General features: G+C 44.3%; 1 protein-coding gene across 1 annotated transcript; it reads left to right on the top strand.

Annotated features, from left to right (window-relative positions):
* The first annotated feature begins 1,979 nt into the window (after positions 1–1,979).
* On the top strand, positions 1,980–23,219 carry OLFM4 (olfactomedin 4). The gene is made up of 5 exons (XM_008706916.2): positions 1,980–2,323; positions 7,212–7,364; positions 12,927–13,139; positions 14,097–14,256; positions 21,168–23,219. The coding sequence occupies exons 1-5, from the start codon at positions 2,138–2,140 to the stop codon at positions 21,968–21,970; spliced, it is 1,515 nt and encodes a 504-aa protein (XP_008705138.2). The 5' UTR covers positions 1,980–2,137; the 3' UTR covers positions 21,971–23,219.
* Positions 23,220–26,699: the final 3,480 nt, after the last annotated feature.

Raw genomic sequence — 26,699 nt, forward strand, 5'->3', positions numbered from 1 at the left:
AATATAGGACATCCAGTTCAATTTAAATGTGAAATAAACAACATCCAGTTATTTTATTGCCTAACTTCTCTGGACAGCGTCATTCAGTAAAATGGGAGGTGGGGCCAGGGGCCAGAGGACAACTAGAAACGGCTTCTGGGTGAGGGACTGAGGCTTGTGTTTTCCTCCTGGGACCTCCAAGCTCTGTTTCATCCACAAAGATTGCTTTGAACCCATCTCTTTCAAGGAAGTAACAATATTTATGCGTGGGACATACTTGTATTAAAAAATTATTCATTACTTATCTGAAATTTAAATTGGACTATGTGGCCTGTATCTTTATTTGTTAAATGTGTTAACTCTACATAGGGCAGAATATGAGAGGCAGGGGCTACAAAATACTCCTCCTACCCCTAACAGCTGGCCATGGATTCCCTGCCCAGGACCTCAATCTCCACCGCAAATTGCCTTTAGAGCAGATAATTTGGGGGAAGCATTGTTTCCAGACGGCTTCGGAAAATGCTCCTATGCTTCCTGGTCATCTACTCGAGCTGCCTCTGATCACCACATTCACATGAATGTGGGTTTAAGAGTGGCCTGTGAAGTCATCCTGTGTGGCTGAAGTGATGTGTTTCAATGGAGAGGCAGCAGTGGCAGCCTGGATGGCTGGATCATAAAGTCGGGGAGACTGATTTTGGTGGGGCGTCTGCTCAGCCCCCTGAGGCAAGGGGCAATGTGGGGCCCTGGACGAGGGATGCGGCTCTAGTGGCCTTGGGTGCACCCCAAGGAGAGAGACTTCATTTCCCCTTCTCTCCTATTTCCTTCCTTCACTCTTCATTCATTCATTCATTCATTCATTCATTCCTATTTTCTTGCCTGTCCCCTGCCCTGGGTATCTGAATCATGTACCAAGGGTTTAAGGCTCTGTTTTTCACATTAACATCTGAGACTTTATGGGGCGAAAGAACCTTCAGACCAGGTTTTCCAAAGCATTCCTTTGGTAGGGTGGGGAAGGAAGTGGGGCAGGGGCCTTCTTTCCCTGCTGTGAACTCAACAATCTTACATACGGAGCCAGGTTTTAGGAAATTAAAGATAAAACCAAAAAAACATAAAATCTGACATTTGTATAGTGTTTCAAAGCTTATAAGCAACTTCTCATATAATATTTCATTTAATTCTAACAATTTAGGAGTTGTTACAACACTAGAGGGGCTAAGTGATTTGCCTAAGGCTACTAACTAATGAGCGAGAAAGCTGGTTTTTAATATTCAGGCCAACACTTTTTTATTCTACAGGGAGGAAGGCAGATGTTCCAAATGGAGCCTGAAGATGCATCCCTGTTTCTCAGTTTCATGATGAACATGCCTTGACCAACTCACAAGAGGGTGTGGACCAGTGGAGGTCAGCCAGATAGAGTCTTCTGGAGAAGCTGTTCACCATGGACCCCTCTGACCGGTTTGGGGGAGCCTCCTGTTTGGATTCTTTCTCCTTCATCGAACTCACTGTGGTAAGTGCTCCGTAGTGTGGAACCCTCACTGAGCATCCAGGGTGAAAATACTGCTGGTCTCTCCCTCAGTGGGAGGTTTTTGGGAAAAAATTGTCCAGAAGCAGATTCTGTAAGGGGGCAGTGAGAGACAACCTGGGGAGTAGTGGCTAAAGAGGGAGTCCCCCTGGGGAGATTCACAGACTCTAAACCAAGTTCCCCAACTTTCTCTGGAAAGCATCATTCAGTAAAATGGGAGGTGGAGCCAGGGGCCAGGGGCCAGGGGAACAACTAGAAATGGCTTCTGGGCAAAGGACTGAGGCTTGTTTTTTCCTCCTGGGACCTCCAAGCTCTGTTTCATCTACAAAGATTGCTTTGAACCCATCTCTTTCAAGGAAGTAACGAGTTAGAAACCAGATATTGGGTGTCAAAAAACACATCTGAGTTAATACTTGGTAGGCGATATCTAGATCGAAGGGCAGCTGGCACAGTGGGGCTCAGTGACAAGGTGTGAAGGTGGCTCAGTTCCTGGGTGTCCTGACCCTCCTGGGGTGGTCACATGCTCCCCGGCAGCTTCCTCTTCCTACAAACTGGATGTGGGGAAATCCCCTTTGGGCACTATAAGAAGCCCCTTGGCTCTGCGCAGAAGCCAGTGGCTCTAGGTAAGAGCGCAAGATGATGTCAGGCCTCCTCTGTCTCCTGGCCCTTCTGTTCCTCCTCGGCCAGACCACAGGGGATTTGGAGCCCCCAATCCCCACCACCCCCTCCAGCTCTTTCCCTGACTCTGTGCCGAGCTCCAGCTTCCTCTCTGCTTCCAGCTCCAACAGCAGCTTTGGTCCCAGCCCTGGCTCCGTGTCTCAGGTGAGGAGGCCCCACAGTCTGAGAGCTGTGTTCATTCCCTTCTTCTCGCTTTTTGGGGACCTGAATATAATTTCATGGATGGTTAGACTTGAGCACTGGAAAAGATTTACAACTCCCTCTGTTAACTATAGGTGCCCCAGAAATGAATTAAAACCTGGGTAAAATAATTAAATTGTTTGCCAAGGGGACGGCATCTTGGTTCTTCCACTGGAGGCCTTAGGGAAAGAATCTAAACTTGAAAGAGGTTCTCAAACTTGGCTGCACTTTGGAATCTGGGGTAGGAAGTGCGGGTGGGAGGGAGACTCTGAAAATAGAGATGTCCAAATTCTATCCCAAATGAGAACTGTTAGGGAAGGGTCCCAGCCAGTAGAAGCTACAGAAGTTTGTCTGGTTTGCTGCCCACACACTAGGGACCGTGAGGAGTATGAAGAACAGCCCTGAGGGAGTGGGAGCCACGTTACTAGGCCACATCCTGTGCCTCATCCCTTGGGAGCTGAGTCCTGTTTGTATCTCCTTTGAGGAGCTAGGAAGAGGCAGGGAGGGTGAGACATTAGGGGTCGGGAAGGATTTCTTCACTCCAGCTCTGCCCACGTGGGCTCTGGGCCTCTCTGTAGGAGCCCTGCTCTGTAAAACCCAGGCTTTCCTTGCTATGGTGTGCCTTAGAGGGTAGAGGAACCTTAATTCCCCCAAAGGCTGTCCCTGTGCGCCTCTGTGATCTTTATTCACAGGTCAGGTTGCTGCTTACATGCTCCCATCTGAATGGAAGGGCCATCGGGAAAAGGGGAGGAAAAGGCTTTTCTGTAGTTTCCATTTTGCCATCAGAGCAAAGGCAAAAGCTGAGTAATGCAGGGGCACCTGGGAGGCCTTGTGGGTTAAGTGGCCGGCTCTCGATTTCTGCTCAGGTCATGATCTCAGGGTCATGGGATCGAGCCCCGAGTGCTGTCGGTGCTCTGCGCTCAATGGGGAGTCTGCTTGTCCCTCTCCCTCTGCCTTTCCCCCTGCTCTCTCTCTCTCTAAAATAAATAATAAATCTTAAAAAAAAAAAAAACAAACAATGTAGGCAATGAAAACTTATTGATCAACAAATGGTTTGGATAGGGCCCAGATAGAAACTGCCACAACAGTGTTCACTGAGTACCTAATAAATGACAGGGCTCACATAATATGTGTTATCTGATTTAACCCTCAGAGGTCGGTAAAATTAATGGTCCCATTTTAGAGATGTGGAAACGGAGGCTTAGAGAGGTGACGTCATTGGCTTACAGTCACTAAGCCAGCAGATTATATAACTCAGACTTAGTCTGCCCATCCTCTTCCCCATCTCTCCCTAGGCAGCTTTCTATATTTTGGGGGGAGTATAGATGAAAACTGCTTATTTTTAAGAGGAGAAGGTTTGGGAATATTAAAAATGCCCAGATAGTCTTTGTAGCCAGAAATCAGATGCAACATTTTATCCCATGGTGCTAAGTAACTTCTGGGGACAATTAGACCTGGTTAACATTAAAGAAAGAGGTTAACAATAAATAATGATTTTGAAGCCTCATCACCAATCAGAAACCATCATTTGGGGAAGATGATCAGCTAAAATAACAGAAAATAAAATATAGGTCAAGAAACAGAGAAATCCAATAGGCCCGTTGTCTGGTAAAACGATAACTATTTAAAAGTAGATAAGGAATGGTAGTTAAACTGCACTTAGAGATTTTAATTTCCTTCCTGGTTTACTTATCTCCCTCTGCTGAGTCAGTATCACTACCCCAGCTTCTTTTTTATAGCAGGCTAGGTGTCACTTCTACTATAAACCCAATTTTCTAGGGCTGGCTGTCAGCTTGATGAGCTCTTTGGAAAGTGGTGGAAAACCCCTTTATAACTGTCATTGAGCAAGTTCCAAACGTATCATTTTCTATACTTTGAAAATGTTGAGTACCATTATTTTATGCCTTGAATCTTTACAGGCACTTAGACCTGGCTGCTAATTAGAGCCAGTTGCAACCTTAAATCACAAATGTGAGTCACACCTTCAGCTCCAGCGCTCCGAGCACTCCACATGCCTCGAATGTCCCCCTCCAAAGAAGGAGCTGCTATCAGGTTCCTCATTTCACAGACAAGAGAAGGCGCCATGCTTTGTTCCACAGACAAGAGAAGGCGCCAGTGACTGGCAGAGTTGGAACATGGAGTCGTGTGCTTTTGTCATCAGGCTAAGGGGCTTGGGTTTGGTGAAAAAAAGGACACGAAGGCTCTCTCATGACAATGGACCTGATGCACTGTGAAGGAATTGGGTCTTATTTGTCTCCCTAACACCACAGCCTGACGAGCTGTAGACACCAGTAAATGTTAATTGAACACATGCTGCGTGAGACCCCATCAGTGTAAGATGTCTTGTAAGGTACAGAGGGTCCTGTTTGTCCCCCACAAGGGAGATTGCAGACCCTCTCAAAGGCCAAGGAGACAAGCACATGTCTGTGTCTCCCATTCCTCATGTTACACTCGTGTAGAGTTTAAGCATTCACTGCAAAGAGAGAGGGACCCATCACCATTAGCTTCATTGTCTTTGAATGTGAGGAGCAGAAATATCTCTAATGGGAGACACTGATCAAACTTATGGACCATTTTGATGTCAGCTGAGCACACGGGGCTGATGATAAGCGGGTTGGAAGCCGGGGAGTCCACAGTGCTGGGACAGAGATGTTCAATAGAAGACAGTGGAATGGCTGTCAGCAGGACTCATAATTATTTGCCTGCCTTTCAGGTGAACTTCAGGACTAAAAGTTGTTAGCTGGTGGTTTCTGGTTGATTATCTAGAGACTGCTTGATGGTCTCCACTATTTTCTGATTTGACAGAGCTTTTCAGCGAACTCTAAGAATGGTTCAACCCTGTCTTGTGCAGCTAATTAACCTCGCCTTGTCAAAACGCAATGCAAGACATTTCTTGGGGGGTAGACAGTTGTTATAGTAAGCTGTTTTTTTTTGAAAGTCCACGATACATTGGTCCTCTGTAAAAGCCTTGGTGTGCTTGAACTGGAGTCTTTCTAGCTTCGGTGAGAGTGATAAACCTGGTTCCAAGGGAAGCTGGTCTCTCTAACAGACTTTTGGGGTAGCTTATCCAGGCCTTCTTCATCCCTGGCAAAGACCCTTACCTTAGCCCCCTCCCAGCCCCCATGTTCAGCATAAACTTGCTTGTCTCTCCTCCTTACTCCCCAGTTCCTACGGGTGTGGGATGTGATTGGCAAAGAAAATTGAGACCAATGTCAAGAATTTACCTGGCATCTATATACATAAGCTGTGTGTGTGTGTGTGTGTGTGTGTGTGTGTGTGTGTGTTTGCTCATCTTAAAGAAGATTAGGTTAAGTCGACAAGCAATTTAGTTGCAAAAAAGCCTGAATTAATTGGTCCGGAGGTCATTGACAGAATACATGTTGATTATAGATGGATCTAGGTCCAGCTTGTTTGGAAATCATGGAGGTTGGTAGATATTAAATGTACAGAGCACACAGTCTCCGCTGCAGCAAGCTGACCTCCTAAACTTTGAGGGGTGTGGTCTGTATCTCTTCAAATTCTGCAAGCCATTGCTCTGCCCTTGGTAGTTTCAGGGAGACAGTTCAGTCTGATGTTTCACAGGTGAGCTTTGGGCTGGCTGTCAGATGAGATCATTGTAAAGCTCAACCAGTCGGCTGCCAAGAGTTCCTCTGGAAGGCAACAGTAGTAATAAAAAAATGTTAATTGTGCTGGGATCCCCTTGGGGAAGTTCAAAGGGGACAAACGAAAAACAGGATCTTTCAAACCTGTCATTTTAAAATATGCAGCGGCACCAAAGTGTGAGCCTGAATATCTTAAAGAAACATCAAATATTTTAAAATGACTTTTCTGCAAGTGGTAAGCTGGAAAACTTAAAAACATTTTTTTTGCAGAAAACCTTCCAACTCCTACATTACGCAGTCTTTTAAAAATGGCTGGTTTGTTTCCATTTTGAAGAATGTTAATTACACAATTTCCTGGGTGAAGAGAAGATGTGAATTTGCACTGTATATTTTCCCTGTAACCCATATCCATGGTGGTTTTCCCATTCCAGTCATTGGAAGGCATTGGGTTGGGGTTGGGGTTGGGGTTGGGGTTGGGGTAAAGAAAATGAGTGCATGGAAGGAAAGGGAGAGTGCCATCTACTGGTCACTGACCACGTACCAGGGACTTGGTTTACATTACGTAGTTACTCTTGGGGATGACCCTGCTAAGTGGGTTATCTCTATTAGACAGATGAGGAAAGCAAGACTTACAGAGGGTTCATGTCCAATAAGTGGTAGAATTGGAATTCAAACTTAGGAGTCCAATCTCTTCTTTCTTTCCCTTTCCTTACATGGGAACAGTAATAATTTCCTTGACGCTTCCTCAAGAAAGGAGAATCTTCCTTTAGGTAAAGGTGTCTGACTGTGGTTTAGCCTGGCTGGTAGAGATGTGGCTGAACTGAGTGTAATCACTGTCTGGGAAACATGGTAGTTTTAGCTTGTGTCTCTGATTCTCTTCATTCATTCATTCATTCATTCATTTATTGAAGATTTATTTATTTTAGAGAGAGAGCGACTGTGAGTGGGGGGAGGGGAAGAGGGAGAAGGAGAGAGAGAATCTCAAGCAGACTCCCCACTGAGCATGATCCCAGCGGGGTTTGAACTCACGACCGTGAGATCAGGACCCTGCGATCAGGACCTGAGCCGAAATCAAGAGGCGGGCGCTTAACCAACCGCATCACCCAGGCGCCCCTGGTTCTATTCATTTATGTATTGGATTCCACTTGCTTGCCTCTGAGCGCTCTCGGTAGGCCAATTTCTGCCCCTCCAGTTACCAAAAAGCTCATTTCCCAGCTTATTACTGATGTTGAACTTATTTTTCTTTACAGTCGCTTTCCAATTTCACTGGCTTCGAGGATGACCACGGCACCTGCCAGTGCTCTGTGACCCTCCCAGACACCACCTTTCCCGTGCAGAGAGTGGAACGCTTGGAAGTCGCGGCTCACATTCTCTCCCAGAAGTTTGAGAAAGAGCTTTCTAAAGTAAGCATTGCTTTTCTTCCTCTTCCAGCCAAATCTTGATAAGAGCAAACCAGCCAACAAAACAAAACCCTTTTTACGCAGGCCTTTGTAAGCAGCCTTCTTCGTTGTGCCCAAGCCACGTGCCTGCCGCCGATGGAGGCGTTAGCATTTGTTTTACAGTACACCTGCGGGGCTCTTTATAGCAGGAAAAATGAGGGCCCAGGAAGAAAATGGGATGGAGATTGTGCACGCCACGGATAAACTCACTTCAATATTGTGCACGTATGATTGGAAAGAAGCCCTGAGCTCCCCCTGTGAAACCCAACCTGCAATTTTTATTTGGTTTGGGTTCTGTTGTTTCTTCTTCCTTTTGGTCTTCTTCCTCGTCTTTCTTCCAGCTTTGCCTGTCTTTCCTCTCCTCTGTCCTCTGTTCTCTCTCCCTTCTCCTTCACTTTTCCTTCCTATTCCTGTTCACTCCCCCTTCCCTTGTCCATCCCTTCTAGTCTCTCTCCCTTTCCTTCCTAATTTTTTTTTTTTTTGATCTTTCCTTACTTTTGGAAAGCCCCTACCTCCTTCTTTTCATTTTCCTTCTCCTCTTCCCCTCTTGGAAGCTTGTCCTCTTCCTGTCTTTCTCCCTCTTTTCCTTTCTCTTCCTCTGATTTTCTCTTTCCAGTTTACTTTCTTCGCTCCCTCCCTCTGTCTCTCCTAACTCTCTCTGTCTCTGTACGTCTCTCTTTCATTCTCTCTCTCTTGTGTTATCCTCTGTTGTCTCAGCAGGAACATTACATTAGTCGTGTCTAGCATTAGACCAAAATGTAGGACTTCCCTGGGAATTTGAATCAATTCTAGTAGGTCACATAGCCTTGGTAAAAACCCCGACTCCAACCCCCTGATTATGGCTTTTCTCTAGCCAGAGGAAGTCATCCCACAGGGTTTGCCTTTCTCTGAGCTGGCTGGAGCAATGTGACCTGGCATTCCAGTTTTGACCCCTTCTCCCTTTTTAGCCAAGTTTAAAATCAATTAGAAAGGCTCCCATTTTCTGCACAGGTGAAGTCCAAGCTAGGCTATAATCACATTATGCATTATTTAATACAACTCCATTAATTTACAAGGAGCTCTGGCTTTCCTGCAAGATTCCAAATAAGTTTTCCTGAGAAATTTAAACTTAGCTGCCTCAACATCCAGCACAGTTATCCTTTAAGACAAAAATTATGATGAGGCTGAGACCCTGCTTTCAACCTGAATTGGTAGATAAATAGTCTATGTTTAAATGAATGTCCAGTAAAATGTGTTTGACTACACTAGGAACCTAGCTTTTTAAGAAATAAAATGTCCTTCAATTAATCAGCAGAAAAGGCACAGCACTAAATTATAAATTCCCTCCATTAATATTCATAGCCTTATTCCAGCATAATCAAGTACAGATAAGAAGTTATGCATAAAAACATAACAAGTGGAGGAAAATCCTAAGTAAAGATCTTTTCAGTTAGAGTCATTTGCTTTGAAATAGTGGAAGCTACTGATTTGCATGTCTTCTTTGCTGGCAGAAGTGTGAAGGGCAGTTTGAAACCCCATGCTGCTCCGGAAGTGTGCAGCTTGCCAGGGTGGAGAGGACAGGACATTTAATTCCAATCCTGTAAAGGGGGCAGGTGGCATCTGCCTTGCTAGTAATTGGCAGGGAGGAAGTGCGGAGTAGGTGGGAGAACTTTCAGTTCTGAAGGCAGGAGTAGCTGGTCCTCAAGAAGTCTGTGATTGAGGCCTAAGAAAGGAATTGACCTGCCCGTTGAGGCTTGCCTCGTAAATTCTGTGTGACAGATGATAATAACAGCAAGAACAGCTTCCCTTTGTGCTTTTCTAAATGCTTCTGGGTCTGTTCTACTCTCAAGCGACTCTTTAAGGCAGATAGGCCAGTGTTCTTCCCATTTCAGGGATGGAAAAATGGAGGTTCATAAAGGTCAAGAGACGTAAATGGGCAGGTCATTCCTCTCTTGGCTGGGTGAGCCAGGTCAGGAGTTTAGGGTCTTCAGAATCATCCCAGTTTCTTTTATCTTGGCCATGCTGTTATCAACCTCCAAGAAGAGATGCAGGAAGTCAGTCATACCTTCGATCCAGAGTTCTCTCTTCAGCTGAGGGCTTTTGAGTTTTCAGGTGAATGATTATAGCTGTCCCTGCGTTGTCTTGGAAATCACCGTTTATCTGGAGGCCTGAGGGGAACGCCCGATTGGACAAGCTGGCAGAAGAGGGTTTTGACTGCTTTGCATTGATTCATGATCTGTCAGTACACAGGGAAGACGGGCTGCCTCTGCATGAGATGCAGAAGGCATTTTATCCTTTTCTGGTGTTTCTGCTATGGCCTCTTGTGACCATACTCAAGGGGACGACGCAAAAGGCAGCTCGGAGTTTTCTTTCTATGGTCTTTGGGGCAAGTATTTAATAGGACACATTTGCGGATAGATCCTCATGCACAAGAAGGTTGAGGCAGTTGGGGAGACATTTAGGCAACTTACAAACAAACAACACCGATTGAACAATGTTTTGTGCAGTGAAATACAATAAATTAAAAGGTCAGATGGAAAAAACCCCTGAAATCACTGTTTCTCTAATAATTGCTACAGTTTATAAACATCCGGTCAGTGAGGCACCTTTTTTTAAAAAAGATTTTATTATTTTTAAGTAATCTTTGTACCCGACGTGGGGCTCGAACTTACAAGGGTCGTGTGCTCTACTGACTAAGCCAGCCAGGAGCCCCTAGGTGAGGCACTTAATATGCATTATCTCTAGTCTTTCCAATAATCTTGTAAGCTTGATGTCATTACCCCCAGTTTATAGGAGGGAACTAAGGCTGAGAGTAATTAAGTGATTTGCTACTAAGTACTGAGGCAGATTTGAGTTTAGGTGACTCTAGCTCCAAAGTATTTCATATGTCTTCACCGTCAGTTCAAGCTCAACTCATCTTGTTGGTAAAGATGTATTAAAATAACAGTATGGTTATTTATTTCAAATAATCTGGCCATAATTATGATCACAGGTTTTGAGGCAGAAACACGAGCCGGACAGATTCTTTAGGCTACTAGCCGGCTACACGGCACCCCTGTTTATGACGAGACTACATTTACTGTGTAGAACAACAACAAACACCCTGAAGCGAACCCCCAAACAAACTTGGATTCTTAGAACCCACCCATGATGTAGTCTGTGCATCACAAACAAACAAACAAAAATGGAAACTCTGAATGTTAGGTTGGTGGTTTGAAGGCAAGCATAGGCGAGTCTTTGAAAGCTCAAACTTGTAGTGGTGACGAGCTTACAGTAAAGATGTTGACACAGGGAGGCGTCCCCTTAGGGCTGCTAGACCCATATTCTTGCTGCCCATCTCTGGGCACATCGGGCTGCTTCTGCTGACATTGCACTTCTGGGGAGAGCTGGATGTTCTCAGAATTGTCCACACCATCTCAACCCTGGAGAGCCGAACATGTAAGTCAGTAAAGTCCTCAAATTCCCTCCTGCCTTATTTTATTTGATTTTTTTTTAGAGAGAGAGTGCATGCATGTGCATAAGCGGGGAGGGGGGAGGGAGAGAGAGAATCTCAAGCAGGTTCAGGCTCCATGCTCAGTGATCATGAACTGAGCCAAAATCAAGAGTCAGATGCTTAACCCACTGAGCCATCCAGGTGCCCCTCCCTCCTGCCTTCTTAGAACTCCATGGATGATTCTGGTTTTCCTGAACATTAGCGAGCTTTCCTTTAAATGTCAGCTGAAAGAACCTCAGATTTTCCCCAAACGGATCTTTAGAGACCCATTTTGTGGCTGAACGAGGGCAGGCATGCCACGCATTCTCATAGGTGGCAAAGTCTAGGTTATGCCTTGGTTTTCAGTGAGAATCTGGGAGAGCCACATTTTTTTTAGCAGGGATGACAGTTGGATCACTCATTTCTTTAGAACAACAGCTGCGATGTACCACCAACATGTTCCAGGAAAGCAGAGGGTGTTTCATGTGTTCCAAGAGCTGGCAAGGCCAAATGCCAGCAAGAATACTCATTTTGCAAACTTCCATTTCTGCAATGGATTGGCACTTTATTATTATTATTATTATTATTATTATTATTATCATCATCATCATCATCATCATCATCATCATCACAGGCAAGTTTTTTGCTTGATTTTTGTAGAAATTAAGAGGTTAACCGCCTTATCCACCAAAATGTCACCAGCCTTATCAGCCTCCGAGGGATGCCACAGCTGATGGCAGTGAGCATTGGTTGCCCGAGGAGATACACTCTCAGTGCCAAGGGCTGCATTTTCAACTTTCATTAAAATCCTCTTTGCCTGAAGCCCTAGCCCTTGAGGTCTGTGGCCTATGAGTCTGTTCTAATTTGCACAGTGGGGTTAAGTGGAAGGGCTAAAATGACAGAAGTTAGGGCTGCCTTTGGTATTAGGAGGATTATAGGCCAACATCTGGCTCTGAATTCATCCAGCCCCGTGGATCAGCTACTTGACATTAGCATGGTTTGGGGAAAAGTATCACTTATGTTCGAATTTTTAAAAAGAATATAAAACTAGCAACTTTTAATGAGCGGGTCCTTAAAAAAGCCATGGCATTTCTTTTAGAGATCAGATACAAAAAAGAACCACCAAATGTGTTTATTGAAATATCCATTTGGAGATGCCAATTATACACTAAACCACCAAGGGAATTTTTGCAAGTATTTTAACTTAATGATCAGACATTCAAATATATGCAACAAACTCATAAAAGTCTGATTGCAATAATCAGTTCTTGGAATAAATGTGGGCGCACTTAATGAAATGTGCACTTGACAGTTGCATATACACTCACATATTGTATAGTAAAGTTGGGTCTTTATGCTACTTTGTAAAAGATAGAGGGGCTCACAACCCAATGCATATGGCAGTCAGAGAAGGAATTCTACTTAGTGCATTTCTCCCACTTGTAGAAAATACTTCGATTTAGAGCAGTGTTTCTAAATGGAGGTAGGGTGATGGTGGTGGTGATTTTGCCCCCAGGGAACATTAACAATGTCTGGGACATTTTTGGTTGTCACAGCTCAATGGTCTATGGGTGTTATTGGCATCTAGAGGCCAGGAATACTAGTAAATATCCTATAAGACACAGGAAGACACCCTCCCCCCGCAAGAAAGAATAGTCTAGAATATCAGTAATGCTGAGGTTGGGAAACCCTGATTTAGACACGGTGTGTGCATTGAGGGGAGGAGGGAGGGCAAGGGAGTCTGGTTCAAACCAATTTAGTTTGGAGACCTAATATTTTCAAACATTAAAATGGAAATTAAAATATACTTGTGTGTGATGACTCTGAAGCAAAATTATTTTTAGTCTAGGCAAGTGCAAAATCCACCCCACCAATTGTAATAATTTTTTTTAGTTTGCTTTTAGATAGATTAAAAAAAACTACTCAAATATATTTTTGATTCATTTCTTTACCAAAAAAGAAAGAAAAAAAAAAAAGATTGACAGCAATCAAATAGTCCCCAAGGGCTTGGCAGTGGAGAAAGACTGCATGGTATTACTTTGGGAATTGACTTAAGCTTTTTGATTCCCTTTCAGGTGAAGGAGTATGTCCAATTAATCAGCGTGTATGAGAAGAAGCTCTTGAATCTGACCGTCCGAGTAGAGATCATGGAAAAGGATACCATTTCTTATACCGAACTGGACTTTGAGCTGATCAAGATAGAAGTGCAGGAGATGGAGAAACTGGTCATGCAGCTGAAGGGCAGTGTGGTCGGAAGCACAGCAATCGTTGACCAGCTGGAAGTGGAGGTAGGGCATTAACTCATTTCTGAGAGCTTTAATAGTAAATTCTCCCCAGTGGGCAGGTGCCAGGACCAGGCTACGCATCTCTCTTCCAACTTCCAATTCTGCACTCTCACATGACTGCATGGCATGTCCCATGTTCTGCCTTCCGTGGACATCTGTCTTTGAACAGTAAGTTAAGCGTGATGGGAACGTGTTCATTGACGAGCAGGTGTCATCCAGTGGTGTGTCTCTGGAAAGGAGATGATATAAATCTGAACAACTCCGTGGGCAAGTTAGATCAAGTGCCTTTTCTGTTCTGGATTTACGCTCGTGGCACTAGGAAGCCACAATTTACCTGATTTTGGACTTGCTAGGTCTGTTTCTCCTTTTGCATGATCACGTGATCCTCGATCCCTCTTGGAACACTTCTCCACATCCTGGCAACCCTCTTTAAAGGAGTTCCTTGTGAGTGTGTTTCCGTGAAGCCTTTATCCTCTATGGATAAAGACCATCACGTTAATGTTATGGTCGGGTAATTCATATGAACGAGAATTTACTAGCACGTCATGACGGGGGCTATAACTGAGAATTCTAGTTACATATTTCAGACTTTAAGTTTTCTCTGGCTCTCACCATTCGTTAAAATCATAATTATAATACAACATGAGTAAACACGAGTTTATAGGGAAGGTTATTAGAAATGAACTTTAATGGACCTTTGTGGATGCTTCGACTGAGCCTGTGCTCTATTATTAAATCTGTTAAAATCTTTGCCATTTTCTTCTTGTCACACACATCTGCCTGAGATGTAACAGGCGTTCACGGTAAACCATAAAATGTGTTCTTCCAAATAAAACCATTCAGAAGAATCTCGGGTGTATTCTCCAGCAATGTTTCACTAAGTGACAAATTCAGCCCTGGAATGTTTGTGAAAGAAATTGCACAATAATATAAAGTCACTCTGAATTTTTATTTCCTTAGATAAGGAATATGACTCTCCTGGTAGAGAAGCTGGAGACGCTAGACAAAAACAATGTCCTTGCCATTCGACGAGAAATCTTGGCTCTGAAGACCAGGCTAAAGGAATGCGAAGCCTCTAAAGGTGACAATGTTCCTGTCTCCCCACCTCCTCCTGCCCCTGGTAAGCATGCCGTGTTTTTACCACTTGAGCCAGGCCCAGTTAGGAGCCCAGAGCGGGCGGGGAAGGGATTTGGGATTGCAGTGCGGAAGGGAGGGACGGGATCATCGCGGCTCTCAGCTTCCTCTTCCATGCTCTGAAATCTCTCCCTTAGTAGCTCCACGTGCTATCACGTTCTGGGGCTCATAGAGGAAAAGCACTGATGACGAGTTGATTTAAAGCAAAATCCACACATTACACGTGTCCCTTTGCATTTACCAACAAGAAAAACATCTCTGTGGTGATGGAGTTGTTGTCGGGGGTGGGGTGAAAGCTTCTGGAATCGGCATGGTATCCATGCCGTCCTATGGACTGCAAGGGCTGATTGGCTCCTGTAGCTGATGAGCTGGGTTATGCCTTTCCCTCCCGCTTCCATCTCTTTATTTTTCCTTTATGCTTCCCTTAAGTGCACCTACCGTTTAGCATGTCTTATGATCGAGGGAGGCTTTAATGGATGGCCCCACATGCCCAGAACTTGCCGGTGTGGCCTGACGTCCCTCCTGGATGTGAGTTCCCAGAGGGCAGGGACGTCCTCTCTCTATCGATCATCCTTGGGGCTGGGTAGAGCATAGAGGCACGTGCTCCGTGATACCTCCAGGAAGGGAGCAGTGGAGTGTAGGGGTCAGGAGTATGGCTCTGGGACCCCAAAGACCTGTGCTTCCCAGCTCTATGGCCATAGCAAAAGATCCTTCATCTCGTCAGTGATAAAACAGGAAGACAGGACCTGCCTTGCAGGTTGCTGTGAGGGTTAATGAAACCAGTCTTGGGAAGCACAGAGCTCTATGATTGGCACTTATGCACTGGAGTTTGTTATTATTATTAATGACGATAACTGAAGTGGAAACCTTGCTGGGAACAAAAGTGGCTCTAGGTCCTCGGAGCGTCAGCACACCCCTCTAGGTGAACGCGAGGCCGCCTCTCAGCCTCTTGGCTGCAGCCCTGGCACAGGGATGCTCTCTCTGCGGGGCGTGAGCAGCTCTGCCCGAAGAAGGCCTGTATCTGCTCATCCCATCCTACAGCTCTTGTTGTTTTCATTAATTCCTCTTCCTACAACCTGTTTCCTTTTAGGCTGTGTGTTTCTGGGTCCTTGTCGATGTAGCTGGTTTCTTTAAGGCTTTAATTAGGTACCGCCATCATTCTAAGCCTCTTGGTGGAGCTGAGGAGACTCATCCTGCCCCCTGCTTTGTTGGCAGTCTGTCATAGTATGACATAGAGAGGAGGTTCAGGACAGAGCCGTGCCTCGTCCTCCATAACAAGCTAAGGTTAAATTCGGTCTGGGATCAGTGGTGTCAGTGTGCGTTGAAAATGTGAGCTCATTCTGCTGGGCCACGCAGGGCTCCATGAGGCAGGGGTGAAAGCAGTGACAAACCCTGATAACAGCTGAGCAAGGCTCCCTCCCTCCCGTCCTTCCTTCCTCCCTCCCTCCCTCCCTCCCTCCCTCCTTCCCCCCCTTTCTTTCTTCCTCCACAGCAGATTTTCCTCATTGAATAGATTTTTCCAGCACAGTTTTCTCTGCATTCCTTAGAGTGAGGACATTTTAGAACTGGAAGGGACATTCAGAGCCATCTGGCTCAGGTCCATCATGTCTCAGGAGGAGGGGACTAAGGTGGAGAGGATGCTGCTTTTCTGAGGCCACATAGGTAGTTAGTGGCAGAGCTGAAGCTGACGTGCAAGGCCCCTTGCTCTGTGGGTATCTCAGGATCTAGAGTGTCTGATGGCAGTAACTCAAGGGTGGCGGTGGGAGACAAGGTACACTGCTTGGTATATCTAAGGAGGAAAACAAATGAGTCTGTTGGATTGTTTTTGTTAGAATTTTTTTTCTAGAACTTTCCCCTAGGTCCTCACACTTAGACTTTTGTGAGCCATCCCAGCCCAGCTGTGTTGTTTAAGCAAATTGGACCCAGATTTCCTCTCACTTTCCCACAACCTTGGCTGTACCTGGATCCCAGCCAAGCCACTTGGCCCTCCTCCAGCTTTGTTCATATTATATTTATGATGTTTATATTAAACTGACTTTTTGTCATGTTTTTAAATCAATTTCTTTTTACTTGCTCTCTTTCTGTTTGGATTGGTTGATAATGCAGAGTTGGAAACTCCCCAGGCACCACAAAGTTGTGAGCCTGTGGAGACTTTAATTAAAGTTACTCACAATTATGGGACTTTAAAATCTGGCCTGTTTTTTTTCACTGCGGAGTTGCATAGAACAAAAGGCTGTATGCAGGTCTCAGCTATAATACAGTTCTGCGTTCTCTGGGCCCCTCCCTTGCAGTTGCAGTGTGCTACCCCTGTGGTCAGCTTGGTCTTAGAACCAGCACATGTAGTTAGGGTTCAATAAAACATGCTTTATATTTGGTTTATGCTGCAAATGGCATCTTTTTCTGCTTCATTTCATAGAACTTCCTCATCTAAAATAATTGGCCTTCTGCTCATTAACTTTTTTTCCTAAAAACAACTGACTGTCTCTCTGATCTCCTCCTGAATCTAAATGACAGAAAACAGGCAACATGTACACACTTGCTCGGGGGTGGATCGCCATTGTGCTTGGCCGTGATGCTGTGTTCTGTGCTGACACATAGTAGGTGCTCGGTACATGGTTGATGGAAGATATGGGGTGACCCGCCCAAATCCAAGGCCTTAGGAAAAGCAGAGGGTTGGGTAGTATATATCCAATAATTCAGAGTCAACTTGGTCTTCATCATTTTATGATGATGACCAGCTTAACTGCCTAATTCTCACAAGTGAATTGTATCCTCCTCTTCACTCACAGTTTAGTTGTCCAGGTAGGAGATTGTATTCATGGATCCCAGATTAAGTTTCCTCTGTGTATAGACTTTGACTTAAGAAAAATGCTATGAACCATGAGACTTTTTTTTTTTTTGGTACTAAAAATTTTAATCAGATAAACTAAGATATCTTTATGGGTTCTAATTCTGGAGTTTGGCACCTAGCTTCTAACTTTTTTTATCCAGCTTTCAAAATTGGGCAATACAAATTTGAATTCCCATTTGTTGATGCAAATTAAAAACTTTCTACTACATCACACACAAATACAACCATGAGACTTTAAAAAAAGTCTTACTTCGTGGCTTCCCAGGGTATTTTCAGAATGCCACCAATATCTGATGAATTGCGTGATGAAGAGATTGCCAACCAAGGCTGCCCTTGTGTGGAGGGTACCTTGCATTATGTTCTTTGGAGTGGATACTAGGCTTTTTGAAAAACTCAGATATGTAGCAGAGTAGAGGACTAGGGTTTTATAAATAAGGTAAGCTGGGTTTGGGAGATTCGATCAGTCTTTTATTCCCTTATTCCATGATCCTAATTTGGTACCACTGCGTGGCTGGTCCTGTTCAGGGCACCAGGGTTACCAGGATGGCTACAGGAACCTCCAGAAAGCACTCTGTAGGAAGGGAGACAGGCAGGTGGACCTTCAGTTCCAACGTGATGTGATTATAATGCTGATACTTACCATTTACTGAGTTACACGTAACAACTTCTTCTTCTTCGTAAGAGTTCTATAGAGTAGGTATTAGGATTTTTTTTTTTTTTAACATAAGGATACTGAATCTCAGAAGGTTACACAGCCGGTAAGTACTGGAGTCAGGATTTGACTTGGAATCTGTCTGCCAATGTTTTCACTGTACCAGGCTGCCTTCCATAGATACTCTGATAGAGAGGTGCACCTGTGATTCCCAGAGTAACGAGAAAGTTCCAACAACTCATGAACCTGATTAATACCAATTTGTCTTGGTTTCTTGCTTGTGGGGTAGCTGAAAGGGTACTTTTACTCTTATTTCTGTGGCATGTTCTTTTCTACCAGAAAATGCAAAATGATTCATTGGTCTCTTGGGTTATGGTTGAGCATGGGTGGTTGTCCCAGTGTCAGGGTAAACTTGTGACGGCCGAGGAAGGGAATGGAATACCCCTAAGACCTTGAAATGAAGGAAGGAGCGGGGAAGGGGTATGAGATTGGTGGTGGGGTGGGAAAAAGCTTGGCATAGATGGGGTAAGGGGAGGGGGCTCTGGCTGGGCTGGATGAGCAGTGGGCACCCGGCTGGCTATCAGTTTCAGTATTGTTTCCAGGATGGTTTGCTGCCAGGAGTCGAGGAAGCCCGCCATGGCCTTTTCTCTGGTCTGTCACTGCTGTAGCCACATCTGTAGTATTGACAATGATGCTCAGTTCTCTTCTTTTTTTCCACCTCCTTTGACTATAGCGAGGGCCCTAATAATGGCCCAGAGGACATCAAGGAGAAGAGGGGTATGACAAAAAGGACAGGAGAATGTTTAGGAACGGTTGGAAAGTGAGAAACAGAGATTGTGGTTTCAACAAAGATTGTGGTATTTATACCAGGTACAATTTTTAATTTCCTGGTCAGTGTGGAAAATGATGAGCCNNNATTATTATTATTATTATTATTATTATTATTAGCAGAAATAGTCATTTTTTTAAATAATAGTATTTTTTATTATATTATGTTAGTCACCATACAGTACATCCCTGGTTTCTGATGTAAAGTTCGATGATTCATTAGTTGCGTATAACACCCAGTGCACCATGCAATACATGCCCTCCTTGCTACCCATCACCGGTCTATCCTATTCCCCCACCCCCTCCCCTCTGAAGCCCTCAGTTTGTTTCTCAGAGTCTATAGTCTCTCATGCTTCATTCCCCCTTCTGATTATTTTTAAGAGAGTTTATTTTGGTTCCTTTATATCTGAGGATTTCCACATCCAAGACAGATCAGTTTATGCTCTTTAACCCCTTGATAATGCTTGGATACATTTATGCATCATAACTTTCCCTTAAGTATTTTTGTTGCTGTTGGTTTGGGATATTTTCTTTCCAGGAAAGCAAGATTCAATTAAGCAAACAGTTCCTAAGTCTTCCAACCTGCAAGAAAAACGTCTTTCTTTCATTTCCTCAGAGTGAAACGTAGTTAAATAAATAAGTTCTCAGGAAGATATTTTAACTAGAAAATCCACTTTGTAGCATATGGAAACTCAAACAGTTTTTGTTACCATTAAACTGAACACACTGCTAACTTTATTTTAATAATTCATGCATTGTTTCATAAACAAAAGCAAACAAGCATTCATCTGAGAGATCACTTTTAGGAGAAGAAATAATAATTTATAATTTTATTTATTATTTCTTTGGAGGAGAACAGTCTCTTGGCTGAACACACGTTGCTTTTTTATTTATGAAATGGTGCATGCATTATTAAAATAAACCTGCGACTGTGTTCTGCTTAATGATATGCAAAATTATTTGAGGTTGGGTACAGAATGGTTTCATTTCTCTACCTGTTGTATGGTTGGCTGGCTTTCCCACCAACTACGGATTTATGAGAGCATTTAAGGAGCACGTATGTAATTCTGGGGCCAAAAAGCCCCAGCAGATTGGAAAAATAAAAGCAGGGTTTCTAGTAATGGTTTTACCTCAGAGCCAGTCCTTGAGTAAGGAGAGGAGAAGGGGGGGAAATTTCGCAAGGAGAGGAATGGGTCTTTCCATATCGGTCAGGGGCACAGACTTACAGGCAAAGCTTCACTCCCCCTTAACCAGCTCCCCCGACCCCTTTGATAAATCAGGTAATTCTTTTCAGCTCTGCTCTTGGCTCCAGCTCACATCATGTGCTCTCCACGGCTCCCTGATTCCCTCCAAGCATTCAAAGCCAGATCGAGTGATTCAGGTTCTGTTCCTCCTTCCCTCACCTGCTCTGCTCCAGGCAGTAGGATGAGGGAAAATGACCTCGAATGTACTTGAAGTTGGATTTTCTTTGTCATCCAAGAAACAATGTTACCCATTTGTAAAGGGTATTTATTAAGATCCCAGAAAATGTGTGTTCCACTCTGGATAGTTATTATAAAAATCCTGGAGGAATTTTATTTTATTTTTGTAGCTCATAAAGGATTTAGTTTGGCAGAGATTTCAGAGTACAATGTAAAGGGCCAGTTGCCCAGCCTGGGTCATCCACTGGTGTTACAGGGAAGGTGGATTCAGTGGACCAGTGAGTCTGGTCCCACTTGATTGTACACATTATGACAGCGGTGTCCAGTTGGGGAAGGTGAAGTACTTGCCCCATATTCTATGGACCAGTAGAATACGTGGTATGAATAGCAAGACCTATTTTATAACTCTACAGCAAGATGGTCGCCAAGTGATCTATGTAGTGGGCTATGCTTTGGGCACAGAGTAGGCAATATTGCCCTGAAATAACTTCCATGGCTTCTCAAGGCTGATATCCCACCATGAGAGGACCATCTTTGTATCTTCAAAATATCATATTTAAAACTTCCTCTTCTGAGATTGGCTTGGGACAGCATTGGTACTTGGTGTATGCATTGGGGTGCCAGGGAGGGGCAGAAAGGTGAAGGGCATGGACACTTGCCCAGGATAGTCTTCTCCTTCATCACAATTGTACCTGATCCTGGGGAATATCAGGCTTCATGGGAAGAGGGTAGGGTCTGGGATGACCTGGCTTTCTTGGTTTCTCTGTAAGAAAGATGAAATGTTAAAAGATTGCAAAATGCTTTCTGATAGAAGAAAATCTGTTAAATCTATCAAGTCCTCCTTTCCTCTTTCTGGGCCCTCAAACCTTTTTAATATGGCGCTTGGCAGCTTTAGCATCCCCATTTCGAGAATGAAAGCCCACTCATGGAAATAGAAGGTTGTCTTCTCTAGAGCCCACAGCGGGTTTGCATTGAGACTGACACCAAGAGAAGGTTTTGGCTCTTCTCCATCAGAACCACTGTCGTCACTGAACCTTGACAAGAAAAATCTTTATGGATTCCTTTGGTTCTTAGGGTGTTAAACCATTTGTGTCTTGTCATTCATTTTTCTCTAAGAATGCCCTTTTATGTTCTTGTTTGTACAGGGAGCTGTGGCCATGGCGGTGTGGTGAATATCAGTAAGCCGGCTGTAGTTCAGCTCAACTGGAGAGGGTTTGCCTATAAGTATGGTGCCTGGGGTCGGGATTACTCTCCCCAGCATCCAGAAGGGGGGCTGTATTGGGTGGCACCTTTGAATACAGATGGGAGAACTCTGGAATATTACAGACTCCACAATACACTGGATGATTTGCTGTTGTATATAAATGCCCGAGATTATCGGATTACCTACGGCCAAGGCGGTGGTACAGCAGTTTATAACAACTTCATGTATGTCAACTGGTACAACACCGGGAGCATTGCCAAAATTAACCTGAGTAACAACAGGGCTGAAGTGACTCAAAGTCTCCCCAACGCTGCCTATAATAACCGCTTTTCATATGCTAATGTTGGTTGGCAAGATATTGACTTGGCTGTGGATGAGAATGGATTGTGGGTGATTTATTCCACTGAAGCCAGCACGGGTAACATGGTGATTAGTAAACTCAACGACACCACACTCGTGGTGTTAAACACTTGGTACACCAGGCAGTATAAACCATCTGTTTCTAATGCCTTCATGGTATGTGGGGTTCTGTATGCCACCCGCACTCTGAACACCAAAACAGAAGAGATTTTCTACTATTATGACACAAACACAGGGAAAGAGGGCCGACTAGACATTACATTGCATAAGATGCAGGAAAGAGTGCAGAGCATTAACTATCACCCTTTTGAGCAGAAACTTTTTGTCTATAATGATGGTTACCTTCTGAATTATGATCTGATCTTTAGTCAGGAACCCAAGTAAATGTGTTAGGGTGAGAGAGGCAGAGAATGTTCTTTGAAAAAATGGTCTTTTCCACTTATTTAGCTATCCGCGGGGGGATTTGGAAGTGTGTTTGCTTAGTAGTGATATTTGGGAGCATAGTTGTGTCACGCTGGAGACTTAGGATATTTGCCCTGATTTGATGATTCTCTTGGAAGGTGTCTGCCTCCAGAGATGCCTTTCCCTACTGGAAAGACAGTCCTTGTGGGATTGTGGAGGTCTAGGAGCATTATGGGTCCCAGGAAGGTGGCAGTGGTCCAGGCAGCATCTGGAAATGAAGGATCTTGAAGAGAACTCTTTATGGCTTTGGGGGATTCTTTATACAACGTGTCTCAATGACCAGTTCTCCCCCTTGTAGCCAGGCTAATTCATCCATACTTGAAAGAAACCTGGGCTCAGTTAGGCAGATTAATACCTGAAGCTCCTCAAGGGATCCGATCTCCACCTTTGTTCTTCTTACTGGCACCTGGAACAATGTTTTATAGGTAGCAGATGAGTAAACTTAGCATGCTTATATTATATCTGTAAAATGCTCAGAGTTTTCTAAAGAGAGGCTCTTTTACGCATTAAATTGTACACTGTAAATCGGTCCCAGGTGGACCTACAGATGAGGCACTTGATTTTTCTTTGCTCCCTCTGTCCACCTATATAATAGTCATAGAGCCCTCCTACCTCATAACGTCATCCCAAAGGCAGCTCAGAAGATTAGAACCAGACTTACCAACCGATTCTCACCCCCCCACACTCTCCCCGTTTCCTACCTCCTGCTTTTTATGAAAATTAACCGTTTTTTTATGGCATGGAAAGAAGAAAAACAAAATTACATTTTTTGTCTCTTCTTGAAATTTCACTTCCATGATTCTAAGACCATAGGAGGATCAGATGGCAGATAAAATACTAGCATATGTGGTTATATGATAAAGCCCCTGGAGCATATGTGACACTTGTATTAAGTCATATCAACTGTTTCATGCAGTTTTTGTCTTTGTTTAAACCTGAAAGCTGTAAGAAAATGAAGTTTTTTGAGGAGAAAATATTTTTAAAAACCACTGATAGCATCTAGCAAATCAGTGCCATTTGAGGACCTTCCAGGTGTCTGTGCTTTTGTGCTTTTGGGTGCTTTTATCATCTGGCTTGGTCTCTTTCCCTTTGATGTTCACAAGTCCCAGTCTATAGGATTGGCTCCTTCAATGCTGTAATCGTCCCCTTTTAATAAATGATTGTGTTTTGATTAAAATGTTGTCTTTTTGTTTTTTAAAACTCTTTTATTTTTATTATAAAAAAGGCTCTAGTAGGGGCAGTCCCCACCTTGCTGTGAGGTACAGAGTGTGGCTGCTTCCCAAACAGCAATGCCCGGAGATGGTACACCTTACAGCAAAGAGCATCAGGAGCTTTTAAAGGAGTCCAAAGTCAGGGCTGGCTCTTTAGTTTTCATTTCCCTTTAAAATCCATTCTTTCTGGCAGCTTTTTTTGTATGAGGCTGCACTCTTTTCTTTTGGGATATGACCTTATGTACTTATTAATTTGCATGACTGATCTGATTATTTCCAATGTTAGACTATATTTGTGTGGCTTATGTTCCTTTTCCAATTGAGCTATTAACATGGGTTAGAAGCCTCCAGATCTTCCCCACACAGAAGGTCTTGGACAGAAAGCAAAGGGACTAACCGGCCATACGGGGGAGAGAGATGCCTTTACCAAAGAGAATGTGTAGGGGACAGGTGACCTAGAGCTGGAAGGATGGATAGACTAGTTAGTCTTACTGAAATGCTCATTTTTAATGCATGCCACACTTTTTGAGGCAGGCGGAGGCTACAATATTTAGTATTTTCAGCAGTATTATTCTGTATTTTTCAGGCTGAGCGTAGAGACAGGTATGGCCTTCAAAATGCAACAAGATATGAACATAAAGATGGGTATGTCATGTGAGATACAAGTTAAAAACAGTGATGTTATATTAATCTGGCTCTGGGCAGTTTTCCAGATGAATATTTCTACCACATACACAGTCTGACCTCTGAAGGTCTGGGAAAGAAGGCAGGAAGCCAAGGTAACCCTAACAATCAGCCTCTCATTTCAATGGCTACAGATGCATTTGCCTGAAATTTCCCTTCAGAACCTTCTTCCCGCTGGATGTGGCCTATCACCCTGCAGTGGCTGCCTGCAGGAAATCTCCCTACTGGGAAGGTCAAACAGCCAACTGAGGGATTCAGCTTCCTGGGGTCACTGCAATGCAGTGACACGATGGGAATGTTAGCTCAGGGTTCATCAGCTAGTGCCATTTGGGGGAAAAATTGTGTATATATATTTAAATCAGCTTTATTGAGATGTAATTTACGAGGTAAAATCTGCCAATTTTAAGTGTACACTTAAATGACTTTTGGCAAACACATACAGTTGTATAAAGGCTACCACAGTTAGCATGTAAAACATTTCCATCATCCCCCCAAGTGCTTTCGTGCCCTTCTGTAGTCAGTTCCTACCCTCACTGCCTAGCCCCTGCCAACCACTGATCCGTTTTCTACCTCCATGGAACCATACAATACGTAGCCTTTTGAGTCTGCCTTCTTCAGGTTTCCTCTTGAAGAAGAGAACTTGTGGACTCAAATTACCCAGTGGGTAACAGCATTAACAGGTGTTCTTAGGGTTCCCTCCATTTTTTTATTTTGAGGGAGGTGGAGAGGGAGAGGTATGGAGAGCTGAGGTGACCTCCTGCCTTGTAAGGATTCCCTCCTGGCCTGGAATTGCCATGGGAGGGGCCTAGCTCTGGGTGTCAGTCAAGCCTACCTACCTGGCAGCGCTCGCCAAACCTGAAACTTCCTAGCCTTATTCAGTGTCTGTTCTCCAATCTCTATCCCTGAGCTGCAAGCATCTCTAGCCAGATGAGTCCTGATACTAATTACAGATGCACAGTGGGAAAGAGCGCAGGATTTGGGGTCAAGCAAAACTGGATTTGACTCTTGGTTCTGCTACTGACAAGTGGTATGGCATTGGGCAATTTCCTTAATTTTTCTGAGACTCCGTGCCATTCTCTGTATAATGGAATAAAACCACCTACCTCTGGGTCCTGTTGGGTGAATTAGATGATATTAAATATAGAAAGTGTTTAGTACAGTTTTTGGCACATGCTCTGCCCTCAACAAAGAGCTATTATCCTGGTTTCTCATTTTGAGTCTTAGGTTCAGAGTGGTCACTGGGTTGACAAGATATGAAGCTAATTGGGGTCAGAGTTTACGTCTTCTCCTCTATAAGACTTGTTGTGAGTAGCAACTCTCTAAGCAGGTGCCGTTTTTGCCATGAAGGAGTTCCAACGGCAGGAGCACCCTCTCTTTGTCCTCAACTCCAAGACGGGCCCTCAGAGCTGGTGTTTACTATGTTCTGACACGAAAACACAGACTGACATAGCAGCAGAGACTGAGGCTCCTTTCCCTTTCTTTTGAGCCACTGAAAACCTATCTGAAGACTGGCTTCCATCAAGGGTGGGGCCAAAATAGATGCAGAGGTTTTCCACTTGCTTTGCTCTAGTCAACAAGAACATCAGTCTTCTCAGAGCAGGGATGGGTATTTATTTTGTACTCTACTTTTAGTACAGTGCATTTCTTTCTCAGGGTTTGCTTACATTGCCAGCCTGAAGAATGTGTTTTCCCTCTCTTCTTGATTCGTGAACTACTGAAAGGGAAATGGCAGGGGATGGACCAACTGTGATCATGTGGCTGCCTTCAGGATGATGAAGGGAGGTTCTGGGCCTGAGCCTGCAGTCATCTCAAACAGATGTCACACCATGAGGGATGATTAGCCTCCCCTGCTCCAGAATGTTCCAGAACAACAAAAGGGTGAATTGTGACACATCAGAAAATAACACGCAGGCCCGTTTCTAAGGCATGATGCTCCCAGCCAGTGGAACAGACCAGCTGGCCTGGCTCATCGATGAGAGATGCTATTTGAGTTGTCAGTTCAGTTGCCAGGCCTCACATCTGTAGCTTGGGATGCGCCCACTTGTTTCTGAGATCTGCATCTGCCCCTGGAGCTCATTCAAAGGGAACAGCTCTTAGAATCAAGGTCCACTGTGGAGAAAGATGGCCTTTCATCTGTCCAGCAGGGAGGCTTCTCCTTGGGTGCCACCTCTGGACACCTTGGAACCTGGAAGGCTCATTTCCCAGGCCCCAGCCCCTCTAGGAATCTGAAAGAAAAGCCTGTGGCGTGTTTAGGGGCTTCTCTGTGGTTTTCCTGGAGCTCAGCGTGTGTGGCAGGTGCAGGAGGATAAGGGTGGAATGACGGGCAGGGGCCAGGGTTTATATGACATCAAAGGAATTCCATTCCTGAAGCTCTACCAAGGAACTTTAAAATGAGTCCACATCTCTCTTTTTAGGTACATTCTGCCAGCTCATGTGTTCTTTTTGGTTGTGGCCTATAATGTTTTTATGTATTATCAGTGATTTACTCTTCTACCTTGGGAGCTGTCATCAGTCAGTTCACAGCAGAAACAGAAACAACTTCCTTTAACTGGGGTGCTGCTAACTGCCGTATTAGATAAACCTCACAGCCTCGGTGACTTAGCTCAACAGCAGGTGTTTTTTCTCTCTACCTTCAGTGACCACTGCTTTCAACCATCTTGTCCTCGGTCATTGTGTCTATAACCCTTTCCTCATCTCTAACACCTTTCTGTCCCCCTCATGCACTGGTTGTGGTTTTGTCTGGCGCCACCGTGATG

Source organism: Ursus maritimus, unplaced genomic scaffold (genome assembly GCF_017311325.1).
Source record: "Ursus maritimus isolate PB19 unplaced genomic scaffold, ASM1731132v1 scaffold_10, whole genome shotgun sequence".
Taxonomy (NCBI): Eukaryota; Metazoa; Chordata; class Mammalia; order Carnivora; family Ursidae; genus Ursus; species Ursus maritimus.